This window comes from Acyrthosiphon pisum, chromosome A1 (genome assembly GCF_005508785.2).
Source record: "Acyrthosiphon pisum isolate AL4f chromosome A1, pea_aphid_22Mar2018_4r6ur, whole genome shotgun sequence".
Lineage (NCBI taxonomy): Eukaryota > Metazoa > Arthropoda > Insecta > Hemiptera > Aphididae > Acyrthosiphon > Acyrthosiphon pisum.
The window spans coordinates 100,004,663-100,021,896 of record NC_042494.1 but is presented as its reverse complement, the minus strand read 5'-3'; the positions used below and the strand labels follow the sequence as shown (position 1 = coordinate 100,021,896).

At 33.2% G+C, this 17,234-nt stretch overlaps 4 protein-coding genes across 9 annotated transcripts in view; 3 read left to right on the top strand and 1 right to left on the bottom strand.

The window, feature by feature from the left end:
• LOC100169536 (centaurin-gamma-1A) overlaps positions 1 to 1,265 on the top strand; it is a 58,757-nt gene extending 57,492 nt beyond the window's left edge. For both annotated transcript variants that reach the window (XM_029487893.1, XM_001951691.5), the window contains 2 exons: positions 156 to 300; positions 975 to 1,265. In XM_029487893.1, the coding sequence (XP_029343753.1) occupies positions 156 to 300; positions 975 to 1,178 (349 nt within the window). In that variant the 3' untranslated portion in view covers positions 1,179 to 1,265. The remainder of the gene's footprint in view (positions 1 to 155; positions 301 to 974) is intronic.
• Positions 1,266 to 2,036: 771 nt separating this feature from the next.
• On the bottom strand, positions 2,037 to 6,303 carry LOC100571239 (ras-related protein Rab-10-like). Of its 5 annotated transcripts, XM_029487892.1 has the most exons (8): positions 6,242 to 6,303; positions 5,572 to 5,681; positions 5,286 to 5,462; positions 4,928 to 4,988; positions 4,506 to 4,644; positions 3,966 to 4,055; positions 3,693 to 3,818; positions 2,037 to 3,361 (listed from the first exon to the last, which is right to left on the bottom strand). In XM_029487892.1, the coding sequence occupies exons 3-8, from the start codon at positions 5,440 to 5,442 to the stop codon at positions 3,293 to 3,295; spliced, it is 642 nt and encodes a 213-aa protein (XP_029343752.1). In that variant the 5' UTR covers positions 5,443 to 5,462; positions 5,572 to 5,681; positions 6,242 to 6,303; the 3' UTR covers positions 2,037 to 3,292. The 5 variants fall into 5 exon arrangements, with proteins under 5 accessions (XP_029343752.1, XP_003245639.1, XP_008184714.1 ...); XM_003245591.4 differs by lacking the exon at positions 6,242 to 6,303 and having other exon boundaries at positions 5,560 to 5,705; XM_008186492.3 differs by lacking the exon at positions 6,242 to 6,303 and having other exon boundaries at positions 5,286 to 5,479; positions 5,572 to 5,705.
• Positions 6,304 to 10,644: 4,341 nt separating this feature from the next.
• Positions 10,645 to 11,139, top strand: LOC103309874. The gene has a single exon (XM_008186499.1). The coding sequence runs from the start codon at positions 10,645 to 10,647 to the stop codon at positions 11,137 to 11,139; it is 495 nt and encodes a 164-aa protein (XP_008184721.1).
• Positions 11,140 to 11,517: 378 nt separating this feature from the next.
• On the top strand, positions 11,518 to 12,615 carry LOC103309875. The gene is made up of 3 exons (XM_008186500.1): positions 11,518 to 11,721; positions 11,788 to 12,044; positions 12,114 to 12,615. The coding sequence occupies exons 1-3, from the start codon at positions 11,518 to 11,520 to the stop codon at positions 12,613 to 12,615; spliced, it is 963 nt and encodes a 320-aa protein (XP_008184722.1).
• Positions 12,616 to 17,234: the final 4,619 nt, after the last annotated feature.

Sequence of the window (17,234 nt, the reverse complement as noted above, 5' to 3'; positions counted from 1 at the left end):
ATTATGCAATCTGTTTTAAAAAATCTTCCCAAAAAAAATAGGACTCGTTTATATACTCAAGAAAGTCTGCAAAACTTTTGGAAACCTAACTTTTACGGCCTTTCCAAATAAGACACACTGATTATATGTATTAATTTTCGTCGTTTTATTTTAAGGTGTGACATGAAAGCCCTCACGCTGATACTGGCCCACGCCAGCGCTGACCAAGTGAATTGTGTTGTCAGCCACCGAGACTTGCGCACGCCCTTACACCTAGCCTGCTCTGCAATCAACCTTCCCGTAGCACAGCTACTCCTATGGGTAAGTGAGACATTTAATAAAACGGTCGGACTCTGTGTTGTAATTATACGAATATATTATTGCGTGTCGTTATAATAACCTAAACTTTTAAGTTTATACATAATATGCTCTTGTTTTAATATAAACATTAAATTATTGAAGTGGACGTTTTTTTATGGAGGGTAGAAAAAAACCGACATATTTCTTCCAACAGATTCTTTTATATTATTTTACATAAAAAAAAGTGTATACATAGGTCCTACTCTACTATAATAAAAATAAATAGCCAAATTTAATATTTACGAACAAAAAAATGTAGAACACTATATTATACTTCACACTATATACTATTATACTTCTATAATACTAGTGTACTATACTAATAATAAATGGAAATACACAAAAAATATCAACAAAATAAACACATTAATAATGCCTATACGTGTCTTAAAAAATACGGAAACCGACAAAATCGCTATAAAATGTAAGCTTTATATAAAAATGTATCTATCCTAAAATTCGACTAAACCTACCCCTAAACCCCCCCCCCTAAAAAAAACACTTAAATTTAGCCCGATTTAGCTATTTTATATTATATAATAATGTACAGTGACTTATTGAACCTTAGAGGTGATCTTATATTATTTTTATTATTATGATGTCATTAATTTCGTGTTTATCGTTGTCACCCGTAGTACAAAGCAAATGCCAAAGCCGTGGACCACGAGGGCCGGACGTGCCTGCAACACGTGAGGGCGGCTTGCCGGAGCGCCACCGGTGCCACGTCCGTCCAAGACGTCGGTCCCCTGACGGACCTGCTCGTGCAAAACGGCTGCCCCGAGAACGGCACCAGCACGCTGACCAGACCGTTGGACATACTCCCGTCCAGCGTCATCTGATGATCGACTCAACACATCGCCGGCGGCACACTAGTTATTGCGCGTCGGCCGAGGAGAAGGAGACGACGGTCCGTTTGGCGTGCGCGCAAAACAATAAAATAATAATTAATGAATAATACCGCGCTGTGATAGCTTTACATAAATATAATATAATGTTATAAAATAATCATAAAAATACAAAATATAGTGTTGAACGCGTCGTCCGTACAACAATAATAATATTATGGTAATCGCGTGTCCAGTCGTTGGTTCGATATTAATTTTGTACCAGGGTTGACGACAACGACGACCCCAGTCCAGATTATATTATATTATTATACCCATTGTACACTGCGGGCGGCGGCAACCACATCGCGTCCGTGACCTGTATTATATAGGTAATATTATAATTATTGTTGTTTACTTTTATTTTATACTGTCTCGTGTTATTATCACGATAGGCTTATACTATATTATCATTTTAGACTATGTAGTAATAATATTTTATACTGTAATATGATATTGTGTTAAAATTACGTATTTATCAACAATTATTATTATATGTATACATATTATTATTATTATTATTATTATTATTATTATTATTATTATTATAGGTACCTAGGTATATATATATAATAATATGTATATATATTATTACGATGTTATTAGAATTATTATTTTAAACGATTTGATTTATTATTTTCTTTTTTATCACTTGTTTTCTTTCTGTATAATATTATAATTTATAATAACGCGTCTTCGTGAGAATCGTTTGTACCACGGTCATCTTAGAACCTAGGAGACCTTATACCGTAGCTTACACCAACTACTATAATACCTGTACGAAATAGCGCTTTAGTGTTTATTATTATATGATGTGTCAGAACTTTCCTGCAGTAGTTTTGTCGATTTTTTTTTTTATTTGTAGACCTATTTAACTGTATTAAAATACAAAATCGTTTCAATTATATTATTAATAATATACAATAAATTATACTCACAACAGCTTTAATCGCGGTTACCTGTTCTTTTTATTTTCTCCGCCATATATTATTTTAATATTACATTAGGTATATTAATTTATATAGATGGTCAAGTACTCATTGTTTCCTTTATTCCCGTTAATTTGTATTATTATTAATAATTCTTGTTTACAGTGTAAAAACAAACATAATATTTTTTATAATATTAAGTGTATACTTTGTATTTGCGTTCATCTTTAAAACGTGTTCATCATACTTAAGCATATCACTGGATACTTATAATGGCCACATGAATAACAATATAATATTGTAATTTTTTTATCAGTACATTAACAGTTACAATACAAAGTCTTAATGGCACCATGCACTTCAACATAACAATATAATATGTCTACAAAATGTTGTATTGAAACAATAAATGTGTTGCGGTAGGCAAATGCGCTTGTGTTCTTTAACTGCGTTTTTAATTATATTAATAGTAGTGAAAAAAATATATGGAACGTTTAAATTTGATTATTTAATTTACTGCTTATTTAAATCTCCAAACTCAATATAAATGTAAAAAACAAAAATTGTTTTGCTTCAGTTATAAAATTGTTCACAACATATAACTTTGTAATTCATTTTTACCGTTTTTAAAAGCCCGTAAAAATACTGGTTTTCTATTATACATACATTAAAAACGGAAATAAATTATTGCACATTTATACTTGAAATCATACTCCAACTACAATGATTACCATTGTGTTTGACTCAACCAGAGCAGCAGGCCGCAACTATTATACATAATAGAAATCTTTTCAAAAATGGATCTTCGTAGTGAAATTATTTTTCCTAAAAATATTTGTAGTAGCAATAATTCATAACATATCCAAATAGACCATCCGAGGTTTTTTTTAATATATAATATATTCCAGTATATTTCTTAGGATGTTTAACTTCTGTTTCAAAAATGATATAATATTTACTGATAATCAAGAGGAAAATATCTTACAGCAATTTTAATTAATCAGTGTATAAAAATATAAAATGTATTTCTATAGAATATAATATGTAATAATAATAATTAATAAGTAAAACAATATAAGTACATTTAATGAAACCATTTTATAAAATGTTATCATGTTTTTCTTATAAATACCTCTCAAATCAACAGTTACATTTGGATGGGTTGTCAATGTCACAAACTATTGGTTTGTCTTCTAAGATCACAAAATTCTATAAAACAATAATCAATGCATTTAATGTTAGTATACATTTAAAAAATAATAAAACCACTGTCAATTTAAACATTTCTATACAATATATAATATGTAAATACAACTTTAACTAAGTTTAAAAAAATTATACGATACTCAGGGCTGTTCTTACAATGTTTGGTAAAGTGTCAGTTAACGCTTACCGACTGATAACAGATTTTATTACCGGGCAGAATTCGGCCGGTTATGTGTAGGTTAACTTTAACCGGAAATTGAAAGAACGGCCCTTAGTTAAAGTTATTTCATATCATAATATGATAAGTAGTCAATATTAACTATGTTCAAATTACCTTTTTAATAGTATATACAGATTCCATCTCATTTATCATAGAAACCATTTTCAAAAATGCATCGTCTACGTTTATATTATTTTTAGAAGATAATTCAAAAAAGGGTATTCCAAAATGTTTTGCAACCTATAAAAATATCTAGACAATTTTAATAGTAGTGATAGTGGAAATATTTCTAAGTAAAAATGTAGGCTGTCATTTTCATTATCATACATAATAATTTGGATAAAATAATATTTTTTTTTTTTTTATTCATCAAACTATTATTATTACCAGTTTCCCTTCTTCGGTCGACACCATTCTATTTGATTCCATATCACATTTAGCTCCAATCAAAATTCTTACCACATTTGAAGGAGCAAACTGAAAATAAAAACAAAAATATTTAAAATGTTAAATAATTATTTTATATGTTGCCTTATTTGGACAATTTGTTTCAAAATTATTGGTATTTGTGTTGCATATTATGATCCACCACACTAATGGATACCCCTAACAGGTACACTTATGATAAAAATATATATTAATAAAGATTTATCAATTGTTTCAGTGTGCAAAAAGAATGGTGTGTCACAATATAATAGATTTTAGAATAACATTATCTACAAAAACGTAGGTCACATATTAGAACACTTAACACAAATAGGTAGTTAAGTCAGAACATGAATACCAAATTATTATGTTACAGTATAATGTAAATCCAACAAAATTTGATACTTACCTATATATAATAAAAACATAAATTTACATTCAACATCATTTAAAATAAATACTATTATTAAATTTAGTTAATCTGAAATTTTGAATACGAACATCATCAATATTTTTCATCCATTTGTGCAAGTCCTGTAAAGAATTTAAATTTGTAACGTCGTAGACAATAAATAACCCCATTGCTTCTCTGTAGAACAATTGAGATAAATATTGATATTTTTCAGTTCCAGCAGTGTCCCTAATTACAGTTATAATGAACAAAACATATTATTACAAATATATCAATCTAATGTTGTGTGATTTAATAGTACCTAATTCTTAAACACAAATACACAAATATACAATTCTTTTAAGTTGTAGTTATGTTTCAATAGTAGACTAATGAACTTCAAACTTAAGGGCCCTTCCTACTTAAATCATTAAATGTCAGTAATTCAAAAATGTTCAAAGAGTCCTAAATGCCTTTTGTGATTGTCAATTATTCACATAATAATATCAAAATATACAAATAAGATGCTTACCAAATATTTAAAACAATACTTTTGTTCTCGAAATTGATATTTTTCTTTTTTAAATCAATACCTGATAAAAATACAATTCAAATTCTTAGGTAAATTAGGTGTATACATATTTAACAGTTAACAATATAACAACATAAACAAGAGGAGGCTTAAAAATAAATATAAGTAAATATGTAGGTAAAGACTCAGATATGCATGTCTGATCTATATATGGTAGATACCTACTACATTTAGATCACTTATCTGCACAGATACACTTCCTCACCAAGAATAAAAGGTCTGGACTCTGGGACAATGGTTGAGTGCATAAACATTTAAATTTCAACACTGTCGCTGCAGAGGTACATGTCCGACTTACCTATCGTGGGTCGACGGTCTTCAATGAAATGTCTGTCACAATACCTTTCAATGATAGAAGTCTTACCAGTATTCATGTCACCCACTACGATAATTTTCCAAACCATCTGTAGTTCCGATACAGGTCTAGTCACACCTGCTACTACTGTGTCACTCATTGCTGCAAATTGAAACTGGACTGAAAATAGGAACAAACTATACTTTATTGAACCATTAGCCAGCCATTTGTATACGGGTAATAATATTATATTTTGTTGAAACTTATAGTTGCTTACATAATAATATACCTGTTGTTATGCAGTACTCCTCCACACGACTGTAGGTTTTAGAAGTAAAGGTAGGTATTCAGAATTTATCATAAAATTCATAAATCGTGTTGAACCTTGAACACTGGTTTCTGATAAAATTACAATAATAAAAACGGTAAACAAACTAACGACTTAATTATTTTTTCCATAATATAGGCACATCGTACATACTTATAATTATTATTATAATATACAACATGTCAACATTAATCCAAGGTCATGAGTCATGACTACAAATATTAACGATGTATATTAAAAATGTTTTTCCTAAATTGTTATTTTTACGATGGTCTTTTTATTAGTTTTACAATAATGCAAGGGTCAAGAAATAATGATGATTATTAATCCCCATTATAAATATTATTAATAACTAAATTTTTGATAAGAAACAAGTACCTATTTGTTTGTTTGTTTAAATTGAACCATAATATGACAACTATAATAGTCAAGATCATCGCGTTAGAAAAAATCTTAAATAAGTAAATAGATAATCATACTTACTGCACTGCATAGGCGTAGAATGGTGCGAGCTAAGGGGGCTATAGCCCCCCCCCCAGATTTTACTTTATAATGTGCTTCTTAATTTATTTTTATATTTTATTCCTTTACATTTTTCTATAGTAATATTAGTTAAATATATGTTCTGTACCTGAATCATTATAGCCCTTATGCGAAGTAATTTGCAAGAAGCTGTGGAAGTTTCAAAAAAAATAACCAACACTAAAACCATCTCTTTAAAACTACCAATTTTCCTAACAATCAAACACATTGCACGTATAAATATTAATTGGCAAAATAACAAAACAAATAGAAAGATTTACATAACTCATGACAGTTAAATACCATTTAATATGCACATAGTACCTATGTACAGAATATTATATATATTATATTATTAATTATTTATGATAAAAAAAGGGGTGGTTGAACAATGAACCTGAAAAACCCCCCCGTAGCCCCGTATGTACGCCACTGCACCTTTGTACCCGTGCCCTATCAGAAAGACAACGATTTACAGTTGTCTATACGTCGTCTGTTAAGGGTTGAGTCGTGTGTCTTTTACCTGATTGATATTATAGTTCATAGGTAACGGTAGTCGGTACTCAGTATATATAATTACCTGTATCTAATCGGTTCTTAACCGATTACAACCAGTGGCGTTTTCTCTGGGTGTGCAAGTTGTGTGTTAACGCCCTAAACATTGATGTCATACATGTGTGTAATATTGTAATTTGTAATTCATATTAGTATATTACATGGTTATATAATTTTATTTACAAAATCTTAAAATAATTGTCATGTAAAAATAATAATATCAAATAATAAACTATTGTCTATTTTAAGCTCTAAACTCGACCATGCGCCCGCGCCGTCTGCAGCTACGACGCGCGACGGCGTCCAATAAGATTACGCCGATTACGAAATAATATTTATTATGTTGTATTTGTGTAGGGTGTAGCCGTGTAGGACGTTGTCCTAAATGTTTCGAACAACGACTTGTGGTATCTAATATCTCATATTCGTAATTTGTCGTGATATTTTCGGATAACTTCGGTGCCATGTTAATACTAGACCAAGTCGTTGAAAATTAAATTAACGACTAGCTACTACTCACTAGTCACTAGTCTAGCGCTAGCCTATACACTGTGTTTTGACCGTTAGTGGGGATCGTCGCGGCTGCACGTTATCCTGTTTACGTCGTACACTCGTACCATAGGTACTAAACTGCAACGCCGATCGTCGAAAACATAATATATTTTTACGTTAATTAATATTAATATTATTATTGTATATTTCCGTACATCGGTTCTATGCATTTTTATTGGGTTAATGGTTAATGACAGATAATTCAAGACAGTGAGGTATTTATTTTTATTTAAAATACACTTGTTACTAATTTATTATACGTCCCGTGTAGTTTTAATTGCTTGAAAATTAAATGTATAATATTGTTTAAATTATTATTAACTAAATTTAACTTATTCCATATTAACAATATCAATATGTATAACCGTAGCGGAGTTGTAAATCAATTAAAACAAAAATGTTTTTCAAGACTTTCATTTGCTGAAAAAAAATGTATTAAAATGTATTTTTAAAAATTTAAAAGTATTTAAAATAAATAATTTTAATAATATGTTGATTAATTATAGTTGATACGAATTTATTTCCCATGAGGGGGGTTTTCCTAATTGTTTAATCACACATTAACGCCTAACGCCGAAAGTCAGGAAACGCCACTGGTTACAACATATTACGTTATTATAATGTTTTATGTTAAGGGGGGTTAACACTACACCGTGTTGTGTAAAATAATCACGGTTACTACAGTTACTAAACAATATCGCATAGTTGAAAATATATATATACACGACACGGTGTAGTGTGAACCCCCTTTTAGCTGAAAAATGTTCACGGTAATATTAAACTTTGAATGTTTTTTTAAATAATATTAGAAATTGACAATTGTATTTAAAATATCTGTAGGGGAGGCCGTAATTGTCCGGAAATTAAAAACTAAAAATATCAAGTTAACATAAATGTTAGTTTTCTTAAACTATACTTTAAATGTCTTTAACTTCTTATAGGTACTTAAATAATAAAATAATAAATTTAAAAAAAAAATAATAAGTTACCTTACCTATGAACCATAAATTACTTTAGTGTTAAACACTTAAACTGTTAACCAAATTTTTCATTAACCACATTTAACAAATTCCTCTAGAATCTGTTTTGATTCAATTGATGTCTTGACTAATTAATTTTCTATGTGTATTATTCCCAAACTACTGAATCGATTTTAAATCATAGTCGTCCTCAACCTTGTTTGCTGAGAAGGACCGTTCACATGACAGCAGCTTACAGGTATACTTGTGGCATTATCAACTCTGATTATGTCGTTGAATAATCAATATTTTTTTAACTCCGGATTTTTCCTAAACGACTCATTATTTTAACTACATATTAAACCATTAAACTTAAACAAAAAATGAGTGTTGTGATGTCCTTTAAGTACCTAATATATTTGTGAATAATTATATAAAACTATTAAAACTGTAGGTATATAACTCCAGTATACATTTGGGAGGGTTAATCTAAAACTTGAGGGGGGGAGGGGGCTAATGATGAACTAATTAAGAATATCTGGATATTCATTGTCAAGTTGCAATACTCATATATTTTATCAATAGTGGCTTACGGAATTAAGAAAAATTAAATAACAATTTAATACCGAGATTGTGCAACTTCTGCACAATTATAAATGTATAATTATTTATGTATTAAGAAGGTTCTAGAAATTAGACTTTCACAAATTTCCTAAATATAATGTCACCGCCGCGACAATGTGAATAAACTCACCCACCGACCACTTCACACACGCGCACACACTCGTTATTTATATTATTTGTATTAAATGTCTCTTGTGAATTATTGTTATATAATATGCAGATTATAAAGCGCGTTATCGCATGTCGACGCGCCGGCTGTTTAATTATTACTTTTGCACGGCCGTCGAAAATACTACAGTCCAGTTTCGGAATGTTATCGAAACACATACAATTACGTGCGCAAATCGCCGTTTTTTTGGAAATAATTTATTCTTTTTATTTGTCGGCACGAATTGCCAAGTATTTATATCGTTTTATGTTGGCACTAATCGCCACGTAAATTATATCATATTTTTTAGTCTGTGCACCAGGAGCGTGCTCAGAAAATGTATGTGTGTGTGTGTGTGGGGGGGGGGGGGTTTCTTGATTTTTTGCTTAATTCATTTAAAACTTCTTCTGCTGTTAGTGGAATTTATTTATGAACCGCTAACATAGCTAAGCCATTAAGTCGAGTCTAAAACCAAAAAAAAGTGTTAACAAAATTGATATAAATTTTTATTTTAATATCCAATAAATACCTCAGTCATTGTGTTTCATAGATAAGATTTCAATCTATTTGAGACAAGAAAAAGTTCTCTCGGGGGTGGATGTTGAAACAGGTTAAGTGCATAGAGTTTTTAATAGAAAATGTATATTGGGAAATATTTCTTTATCACACTGTCTCAACGCTTCTAAACAATTTTTTGGATATTTTACATGCTTATTAAGTTTGGTATACCATATATGTATTTCAGCTTTAAGCTTTTAACTGTTAGCTTATCAGTATCGAGGTAAAATTCAACAAGTTCATCAAAGTTTTCTGAATAAGTTCCAGAAAATAAACACTGAAAGCCTAAAAAACAAATTTATATTTTGAGTACCTATTAAAAGTATATTAAAAGTATCGGAAACTGCGGGGTAGGTAGTGTACATATTCGAAGTTGGAAGCATTTAACGATAAATACGAATTGGGAAATTTTATTTCACTGTGCGCTTAACGTATATTACCTATTATTGTTTTATTAGCCGCGTGCGCTGATCGTCGCGGGCGTATTATTGTATTATTGCGTTCGCCGCTAATCGCCGTCTTTATTATTGTTCCGACATAGTGTGTGTCGCGTATTATTATTATTGTTATATTGTTCTATTTTGTGTGTATGACCCTTTTTTTTTTATTATATAGCTAGGTCACTTGCTTGTTCTCGACAAGGACTTTTGGTGAGATTTGTGATGATGAATTTAGAGCATTGTGCAGCACTGACTCAACAGGGTACGGATCTGAATCTAAAGCAAATAAAAGAGTCTTAGAAGAGGATAAGGCAATGCAGCATTTTAAAGAAACCACCAAGCGGGATGAGTCTGGTAGATTTATATTGCGTCTGCCTTTTAAGCCAGGGGTGCATGAGCTTAGAGGCACATTAGAAATGGCTAGGTCAAGATTTTTAAGTGTCAAACGAAGATTACAGAGAGACGAGGAGCTGAAATTGCAATATATACAATTCATGGATGAGTATCTAGAGATGGGGCATATGGAAAGGCTCCGCGAAGAATCAGAAGAGTCAGAGGTGTATTCTATCTTCCACATCACCCAGTACTAACGCTTTCAAGTTTTACGACAAAGTTGCGTGTCGTTTTTGACGCCTCGGCTAAAAGCTCATCAAATCGGTCCTTAAATGATGTTCTGATGTATAGCCCAACCGTACAGTACGATCTATGTGCAATTTTGATGCGTTTCCGCAAGTATCAGTTCGTAATAACAACTGACGTTGAGAAAATGTTTTGGCAAAGCAAGATAGGTCCAAGGGATCAAGACTTCCAAAGGATACTTTGGAGACCAGAGCCAGATGATGCGTTGGAGACCTATCGGCTTACGATTGTGACTTATGGTACCACACCCATCTCTTTCATGGCCACAAACTGTCTCATATCGCTGGCTGAAGGTTCAAAACATAGTGACCCAGAAGCGTCTGAAATCATTCAGTGTAATTTCTATATGGATGACTTGATGTCCGGAGCTGACACTGTCGATGAGTGCTCTCGGCTCCAAAAGCGGATAAGTGCAATTCTTGCTTCAGCAAAGCTACTGTTAAGAAAATGGTGCTCAAATTCCTCTGAACTTCTAAAAACACAAAGAGAAGTCCATCAAAGATCCCCTATTTGCTTTGCAGATCGGTGCTGAGGACATAGTTAAATCACTTGGACTCAGCTGGAAACCAGAAGCAGATGAATTTCGATTTTTTTTGTGCAACATGACCCTACAAGGGCAAGGAGTACCAAGAGATTGATTTTGTCTGATTTAAACCGAATCTTCGACCCTTTAGGATTTTTGTTACCAGTACTCATAAAGGGAAAAATCTTTCTGCAATAGCTATGGCAGCTAAAGATTGAGTGGGATAAGATACTTCCAACTGATCTAGCGAGCAGATGGGAAAGGTTTTACCAGGAGCTCAAGTAGTTAAGTTCAATGGCTATTCCGTGGAAATGTATTCCACACGTGAGTTCCCAGGTTAAAATTCATGGTTTCTGTGACGCATCTAAAGAGGTATACGGTTCCGCAATGTACATCCGAAGTAAAGATGAAATGGGATACTGGCATTCTCGGCTACTTTGTGCCAGGACACGAATGGCACCGCTAAAAGGGTCAACAATACCTAGATTAGAGCTCAATGGTGCACTTATTCTAGCTCAATTGGCAAGGAAAACTGCAGAATTATGGGGACTAAGTATTAAGGACATACAGCTATGGACTGACTCTATAGTGGTTCTAGGCTGGTTCAAGAGCCAAACATCATGACTCAAAACTTATGTTGCAAATCGAATAAATCAGATTTTGGAAATAACGGAATCCAAACAATGGACGCATGCACGAACCGACGAAAATCCGGCTGACATACTATCTCGAAGAGTGACTCCAAGGGAGCTTCAAAACAAAGTTCTTTGGTGGTATGGACCTCACTGGCTCGCAAAAGAAGAGAATCAATGGATTCAGCACGCAGTACCATTAATACCAGAGGATCAGATGCCAGAGAAATGTCCAATCAAATTGGCATTGGTCGCAGTCAACCATTTGTATAAACTATTACAGTATTACTCAAGTTGAAAAAGACTTGTTCGGGCAGTTACTTGGCTGAACAAATTCATCGAATTTCGAAGGGCGAAAAGAAGTGGAACCAACGTGACTCAATATTTGGTGGTATCTGAACTAAGATCAGCAGAAAATATATTAATTAAACGAGCACAAGCTGACGAGTTTTCATTGGAACTCCTCGCAATGCGTAAACAAAGAGAGATTCCCAAATGTAGCAAACTCAAGGAATTACACCCATTACTACGAAAGGATGGCCTAATAGTGGTAGAAAGAAAACTTAAAAATGCAGACCTTGATGAGAACCAGATACACCCAATTGTTCTACCAACAAAACATAAGATAACAAGATTAATTTTTGAGTACTATCATCAAGCACTCCTTCACTGTGGGCCGCAAATACTACTAGCAGAAGTTAGACAATGTTACTGGCCCCTTAGGGGTAGTATAATGGCTCGTTCTACAGTTACACGTTGTATCAATTGCGTTCGTGTGAGACCAAGATTTGAAACCCCACTTATGGCTCCTTACCAAAACAAAGAGTGCAAATGTCTCGTCCATTTACAATAGCTGGTGTAGATTTTACAGGGCCATTACAAATTCAAAGTGGTATACGTCGTGTCACAACAAAAAAGGCATGGAGGTGTTTGTATGCTTTGCTATCAGAGCTATACACCTAGAACCCGTCGTAGGCTTAACGAGCGAAGCGTTCCTTGCAGCCTTACGTAGGTTTATGGCCAGACGTGGGAAAAGCACCAAGATTTACAGCGATAATGCAACAAATTTTGTGGGCGTGTAGAAAGAGCTAAAGGCACACTTAGAAGACAGTGAGAGGTATATGGCCAACGAAGGAGTTCAATGGCCCTTAAATTGACCATCGGCCCCACACTTCGATGGCCTTTGGGAAAATGCCGTAAAAAGTACCAAGCATCACCTATATCGAGTAATCAAGGATAGCCGGCTGAATCTAGAGGAGTTGCTGACACTGTTATGCCAGATTGAGGCATGTGTAAACTCAAGGCCTATGACCCCACTTAGTAGTGATCCAGAAGAACCCAACGCTCTTACGCCAGCTCACTTCCTCATCGGGGGTCCACTGCTCCTACCACCTGAGCCTGAATACCAAGTGAGATAGTTAGCAGTCTCCGCCGCTGGAAACACGTTCAAGGGTTGATGCAAACTTTCTGGAGACGCTGGCACAAGGAGTATCTACCCCAGCTCCAGGTTCGAGGTCGATGGGTTACACCCAGGAAAACCATGAGCGTATACGACATAGTAGTTATAAGGGAAGACTGCACACCACCCACCAAATGGAAATTAGGACGCATAATACAAGTACACACAGGTAGCGATGGAGTAGTCAGAGTGGTAACCTTACGGATGTCGACTCAACCAGAAGTACTTCGACCAGTCGCAAAGTTATGCAAATTGCCAACAGATACCGAGGTGCAAGTTGAAAGCCATCACTTTCAACGGGGGGAGGATGTCACCGCCGCGACAATGTGAATAAACTCGCCCACCGACCGCTTCACACACACTCGTTATTTTTATTAAATGTCTCTTGTGAATTATTGTTATATAATATGCAGATTATAAAGCGCGTTATCGCATGTCGACGCGCCGGCTGTTTAATTATTACTTTTGCACGGCCGCCGAAAATACTACAGTCCAGTTTCGGAATGTTATCGAAACACATACAATTACGTGCGCAAATCGCCGTTTTTTTGGAAATAATTTATACTTTTTATTTGTCGGCACGAATTGCCAAGTATTTATATTGTTTTATGTTGGCGCTAATCGCCACGTAAATTATATCATATTTTTTAGTCTGTGCACTGTGCGCTTAACGTATATTACCTATTATTATTGTTTTATTAGCCGCGTGCGCTGATCGTCACGGGCGTATTATTGTATTATTGCGTTTGGCGCTAATCGCCGCCTTTATTATTGTTCCGACATAGTGTGTGTCGCGTATTATTATTATTTTTCTATTTTGTGTGTGTGAACCCTTTTTTTTTTATTATATAGTTAGGACCAGCTGACCAGACTGCGCACCACAAATTGTGAGTTATTTTATTATTATATTATATTTTGGATTCATTAGTATCATGCCAAAAGGGCCGTATAATTATTATATTTTGTTTTGGTCATAATGGCCGCATATCAAGTTTTTTTTTTTTATTTTAGAACCATCAGTAATAATACTATTATAGTTCGACAATTATACCAGATAAGTAGAATTTGTGTGTACAATTTAAAAGATAAAATTGGTAAGAATATAATGTTAATAATAGTTATAGCCAATATAAAATAATAGAGAGAAGAAAAATAAGATAAAAACACGATGAGGTGATTATTGTTAACAATGATAAATAATAATCAAGCAACTTTAGTTATAAGTGAATTGAGGACTGTGGTTAGCAGGGAGATAAGAGGACTAATAATACCGTTTAGATTGGAAATAAAGTTGGACAGAATGGTTGAGATGGGTGGGGATTAGTAGGGATTTAATAGAACTACGCCCGACGAGATACGTCGATGGACAAGTGTCCATCAGACGAGCAGCCAGCTTTAACTCGAACAGACATCTATTTTAAATACGCAGTTACATCTCGTTTACAATAAGATAAATAAAGTGAACTTAGAAATTATTATAATATTATTATACTGAATTAAAATAAACTACAAATTATTACTACTTCGGCTTGGTCATTCCAATTTACATCCTACTTTGCAACTGTTGACGGTGGTCCGTTACACTACATACCCCACCACCACAACTAGTACTCGCAGGTTTTGCTCGGCGAACTTGTCCAATTCCTGTTGAGTACTAAACCCTATACACACATAACACACAGGTCGGTCGGGGAGTAGTGGTGTAACGGCGCACGTAGCATTTGGTGACCGGGCGGCAAGTGACCTATTATTGTTCTTAACCAGCCCTAACATATAATTTAAAACGATGATCACCATATATTATTATACGTGTATTTCGGTATTTATAATAATTACTATAACTAAAGGATTTATAACTGCAGTTATACCTAGTTATTTTTAATTTTATATTTTTGTTTTTATTCTTTGAATACATTTCAGAGTTATTTTAATTTCAATGTCGTTTTATAGAATAAAAAAAAAAAACTCTATAATTTTTAACAATACCATGTACAGTTTCAAAACATTAAACTAGTCTTTTTGGACGCTTATAAAATTCCGGAAAAATAACGGCAGGAGAGTAATAATTTTGGAACTCAAATTCCGGACCGTAAAGTTAACAGAAATTAATATGTGTAGAACCGAATTGAAATCTAAGTTTACGGGACGTAATCTTGAGAGAAAATAATAGGAACGGAAATTAATTGGAATCAAATATCGATGAACTTAAAACGTCCGGAAACCAAAATTCACCGGAATTATGAAATAACAGAACGTAATGTAACCGTATTATTAAATTGAAAGAATTATAAATGTATTGAAAACGAAATTCCGGACCGTAAAATCCACGGAATTAATATATCTTGACTGTAATTTGTTTGGAACTTGAAACTAATGAACAAAATAAAATCGAAAAACTAAATTTTGAAATTTAAATTCCGGACTGTAAAATTACTAGAATATAATTTGTGTAGAATACAAAATGAATTGAAATTTTAGATTACGGAACGCAATAACGAAAGAAAGTAATAAGGCCGAACGTATTTTTACCGGAATTAAATAACGATGACCGTAACAAGCCCGAAATGTAAAACTTCCTAAAAAAATGTAGGATGATAGTAACATTTTTGATCAGATAATATATATACATTATAATATATTTTAGTTTTAACTGGTAGAAATGGGGAATGGGGTGGGGTTGAACCAGGGGGGGCTAGGGCTATTACTGTATTTCTAAACAATTGTATACTGTTAAAAGTCTCTGGAGCCACCCCTGGGTTGAACCCGGTTTCTATCAGAAAATTGGATCTATAGTATGTCATTATACTTTAGTGCGGAAGCAAAAATTCAAACTTCCCAGTACTTTTTATTTTTTAAAGTACGATATATAAAATCATTCGAGTGAAACCACCTCTAACTGACATATCCAAATATTGGACTTTTTTTAGGAACACAAACTACAACATTCCAACAAACTGAACCCTCTGAATGGTTGTCAACATTTCAGTGACTGAGAATGTCCGGTATCTAGAGGTTTCAATTTATATGTTTTTATTAATGAATATATCATACAGATAATGAATAACCGCTTATATTTGAATTCATCACCATACGATTCACGAGAACTGATAAATTGTAATTTGTAGGTATATAAATACCTATCATTATATAACTCAACAATTTGTACACCTGACTGTCACCTGTATACCGATGTTATCGATATACATACCATAAAAAGATACGCTGTCTTACAAACGCATAGCATAGCAAATTGTACGTTCTGAATAATCTATTTAATATGGTAGGTACCCATGTTTAATATAATAGAGCCCAATAGTTATAATAGTTATAACTTATAACTATAGAGCCTGTATTTTAATGAAAACACAATATTGTTTGGGAAGTCCCTGGCAAAGCTTTTCAAGTGCAAAATCCGTTTCATACATTAATAAGAATTGAAAACTTGAACTTTTTTTGAAACTGATCTATCCTAATGCCGTAGGAAATGTTTTTCGATAAATCGATTTAAGCTGTCGTTAAACTGAGTAGACCATGCAAGGCGTTAAAGTAGATGAGTACCCAAAGGCTAAGACCCGCTATACCGGGTTTCAAGGTGCTGACAAAATAATTTGTTTTTACACTGCAAATTAGGGGGAACTTCATTTCACATGTGTTAATTGTTTACTGCAACAATAATTAGAGTGTGGTATAAGGCGATAATAGGCAGTAAGCCGAGTTTTGCTCCTATATACTGCATATTAGCAGGGCTATATTAATCTAGATGCAATAGAAACATTTGCTCCAAGCGGTCAAATTTTTATTTATAAAAAATTAATTGGTGGACCTCCCCTCCCTTGGGCATTTCGCCACCACTATACATTATTATAATATTGGCTATTATAGCCTATAACCATTGATTATAAATATTTAAATATTTATACTGTTGTTATCTGCTGATTGATTTTTCGCTGGTATAATATTATTTTTTTTTCTCCATGAAATTTCGGGACAAGTGCCATAGAGTATCACTCTGT

What these genes read in the sequence shown, in the direction of transcription:
- LOC103309874 (XM_008186499.1), top strand. Translation starts at nt 10,645, where the DNA reads ATGTATAGCCCAACCGTACAGTACGATCTATGTGCAATTTTGATGCGT.
- LOC100571239 (XM_029487892.1), bottom strand. Translation starts at nt 5,442, where the DNA reads ATGAGTGACACAGTAGTAGCAGGTGTGACTAGACCTGTATCGGAACTA. An exon ending in AGTATTGTTTTAAATATTTG is followed by an intron (nt 4,645 to 4,927) that starts GTAAGCATCTTA and finishes AACTGTAATTAG; the next exon opens with GGACACTGCTGGAACTGAAA. An exon ending in CTGTATATACTATTAAAAAG is followed by an intron (nt 3,362 to 3,692) that starts GTAATTTGAACA and finishes ATTGTTTTATAG; the next exon opens with AATTTTGTGATCTTAGAAGA.
- LOC103309875 (XM_008186500.1), top strand. Translation starts at nt 11,518, where the DNA reads ATGTACATCCGAAGTAAAGATGAAATGGGATACTGGCATTCTCGGCTA. An exon ending in TATGGACTGACTCTATAGTG is followed by an intron (nt 11,722 to 11,787) that starts GTTCTAGGCTGG and finishes CGAATAAATCAG; the next exon opens with ATTTTGGAAATAACGGAATC. An exon ending in CATTTGTATAAACTATTACA is followed by an intron (nt 12,045 to 12,113) that starts GTATTACTCAAG and finishes CGAATTTCGAAG; the next exon opens with GGCGAAAAGAAGTGGAACCA.